The sequence below is a fragment of the Mus caroli genome, unplaced genomic scaffold (assembly GCF_900094665.2).
Source record: "Mus caroli unplaced genomic scaffold, CAROLI_EIJ_v1.1 scaffold_26039_1, whole genome shotgun sequence".
In the NCBI taxonomy this organism is placed as follows: Eukaryota; Metazoa; Chordata; class Mammalia; order Rodentia; family Muridae; genus Mus; species Mus caroli.
The window spans coordinates 1-2,735 of NW_018390695.1; the positions used below are offsets into that span (position 1 = coordinate 1).

A 2,735-nucleotide genomic window follows, 5' to 3' on the forward strand; every position below is an offset into this window, starting at 1 on the left:
AGTGAGTAACATCTTGTATAGAAATTGAGGAACCAAGGATATTGGTCACATAGACTTCATGACAGTCAGCAGCATGATCAACTGTCACAAGTAGAGTGTGCATGATTGGTGCAAAAGAAAAGCAGAATTTCTATAACTTTTGAGTTCTGTGGGATCTGTATAAGTATTTCATGCCTATATCCATTATATGGATTCATATAAATGATATACATTATCCAATATTACACAGATCCAGTAGTTTTTTCCTATGTATTAGAAGACTTCAAAAATCCCTAAATTCAAAGAAATCAAAGAGGACATTAATTTTTAAAATTAGATTCAGAGATATCAATGAGCATAAATAATTTAATGTAGGGGAAAAATTTGATGTGTTTTTCTTATTTTCCCTGCTCTCATTAGCTAATTTAAAAAGTTCTTATAAGAACTCACATAGGAACCAAGGTACTGGATGGTTCCCAGGAGTGAAGAGGCACACATCCCACACTCTAATGATGTATGTCCTGTTACTGTGTCTTCTTCAGAACAACCCACTCCAGCTTCCCTCTGACAAACTCTGCCCCTTGAACTCAATTCACTGTAGATAAAACGCTATTTTAGATTTTTGTCCCCAAAGGAGAAGATTCACATAATCTTCATCATGAGGGTAATTGATAACACACCTAATGATGTAAAGTACTGACTGTCCAGTCCACCTGTTCAAGGTCTGGTTCAGGCTTCAAGTTGAAAAGACAATAATCCTTTGCTTCATGTACTTATTACATTAGGCAGTGACAAACTCCTTTCTTCCCTGACCACTGAGAAGTAAATATTCAAGCAGATGGGAAACAGGAGAAGATAGCAAGGCCCCTTCATCATTATTAGTGGGAGGGGAAGGAAGCACTGAACACACAGAGCAACATCAGGATGGTAGCCTCAAAGATAGAGGAACATCAAAGGGAACTTTAAGGTTACAGCCTTTCCTGGTTACCATCAATGAGTGCCTTCTCTCAGTGGGGACCCCGCTCTGCCCTATAAATGCAGGCTGGGTTCTCCCTCTCCACACATTGGGCCCCTGTTCACCAATCATCCAGGTGACTGGCAGCCATGAAGAAACTTGTCCTCCTCTCTGCCCTTGTCCTGCTGGCCTTCCAGGTCCAGGCTGATTCTATCGAAAACACAGATGAAGAGACTAAAACTGAGGAACAGGCAGGAGAAGAGAACCAGGCTGTGACTGTCTCCTTTGGAGACCCAGAAGGCTCTGCTCTTCAAGATGCAGGTGAGTCCTGGTACACAGTGTGAAGAAGGATTGGCGTCTCCTGATGGAGAGTTGGAGATGAGCCCTGGAATTCTTTAAAGGGCAGTCTGGTTCATATAGTTGTCTCTTCATCTGCTAAGATCTTACCTGTCTTATTTATAGAAGTAACAGTGAGTGTAAAACATTTTAAAATTTTTTATCTAAAACTTTATCTGTCACAAAACACTAAAATATAGAACATGTGGATAAGTCCTCTTATACCTGATTAATAATTTTGTTAAAGAAGAAGAATCTGTTTTGCTTTTAAAAATTGACTTAGGTTTCAAAACCCAGCATATGTATGAATGTTTTGGGTCTGGAAAGCACACACTGTCTGAAGAAATGTGGTGTGGGTGGCATTGCCTGTATGTGATCAACACTTGTGAAATGTTTCATGTCCATATGCTGGCTGTGATGTCACGAGTACAACAAACATACTCTCTACTTTGTACAATACATCTTCATGAAATTGATTACTAACACACTGCTTGCCTCCCTACTTAATACCTGATGCTTTGTTTGTGTCCTCAGCCATAAGAAGGGCTTGGCGGTGCCCACCATGCCCCAGTTGCCCGTCATGTCTATGGTGCCCAAGGTGCCCGAGGTGCAAATTCAATTCAAAATAAACCTGCACCTGGCACCAAAGATCCAAATAAACAGCATAAATTCTGCTGCAGCTGAACATGGAATCTGGGTCAAGATAATCCAGGTTCTCTGGAACCTCACTATCTGTCAAGACCCTTGTGCTTAGCCTTGATTTCTCTTCCTTCTCCAATAAACTCCTTGCAGAAAAAATCATCTGTGTTTATGTTTCTTTGAGCCTTTCTATGTGGTTTAGACCGGACTCTTCTAGCCATACAGCAGAATCTTCAGTGAAACTTTTGTAAAAGAATTCTTGGTTCCATTTTAACATTCATATCAAGGATGAGCAGGAGGTTGGATACAAAGAGACAAGACAATCTACTATAACCACTTCTCTATCAACTCTGCTGTGCTTTACATTAAACTCCCCTCAAAAATTATTCCTATATTTTCATGATCCATCTTTTCAGTTGAAGGACATTATGNCCTTTCCTTTCTATAGCTGTTGTGAGGTCTGAGGCAATGAAGATGGTTGAGAAAGTATCTGTGTGTTTGGACCCGGAGTCCTGGGCATTTTTCAAGGTGTAGTACAGCATTACCATGGAGATTACACTGCAGTTTTGTGAGAATTCTCCACACTGACCTCCTTAGGTTCTGTGCTAGCTTCCAATCCCAGCAGCAGTGCCTGATGGTTCCCCTCTCCCTAGACCCTCATTCTCCACTTGACTCCAATTGATTTCTCAATCATAGTCATTCTGACTAGGTTTACATTAAACTCCCAATACCTTTGAAATTTCAATTCTTGGATAAAAATGTTGAACACCTCAAAATATACTTCATGGCTACTGTTATTAATTCTTTGAAAATTTCCAACAACTGG

General features: G+C 40.2%; 1 protein-coding gene across 1 annotated transcript; it reads left to right on the top strand.

The window, feature by feature from the left end:
- Positions 1 to 1,083: 1,083 nt before the first annotated feature.
- On the top strand, positions 1,084 to 1,899 carry LOC110288772 (alpha-defensin-related sequence 12-like). The gene is made up of 2 exons (XM_021155030.1): positions 1,084 to 1,255; positions 1,805 to 1,899. The coding sequence occupies exons 1-2, from the start codon at positions 1,084 to 1,086 to the stop codon at positions 1,897 to 1,899; spliced, it is 267 nt and encodes an 88-aa protein (XP_021010689.1).
- Positions 1,900 to 2,735: the final 836 nt, after the last annotated feature.

Coding starts and splice junctions, on each gene's coding strand:
- LOC110288772 (XM_021155030.1), top strand. CDS start 1,084: ATGAAGAAACTTGTCCTCCTCTCTGCCCTTGTCCTGCTGGCCTTCCAG. Junction 1,256..1,804: donor CTCTGCTCTTCAAGATGCAG/GTGAGTCCTGGT, acceptor TTGTGTCCTCAG/CCATAAGAAGGGCTTGGCGG.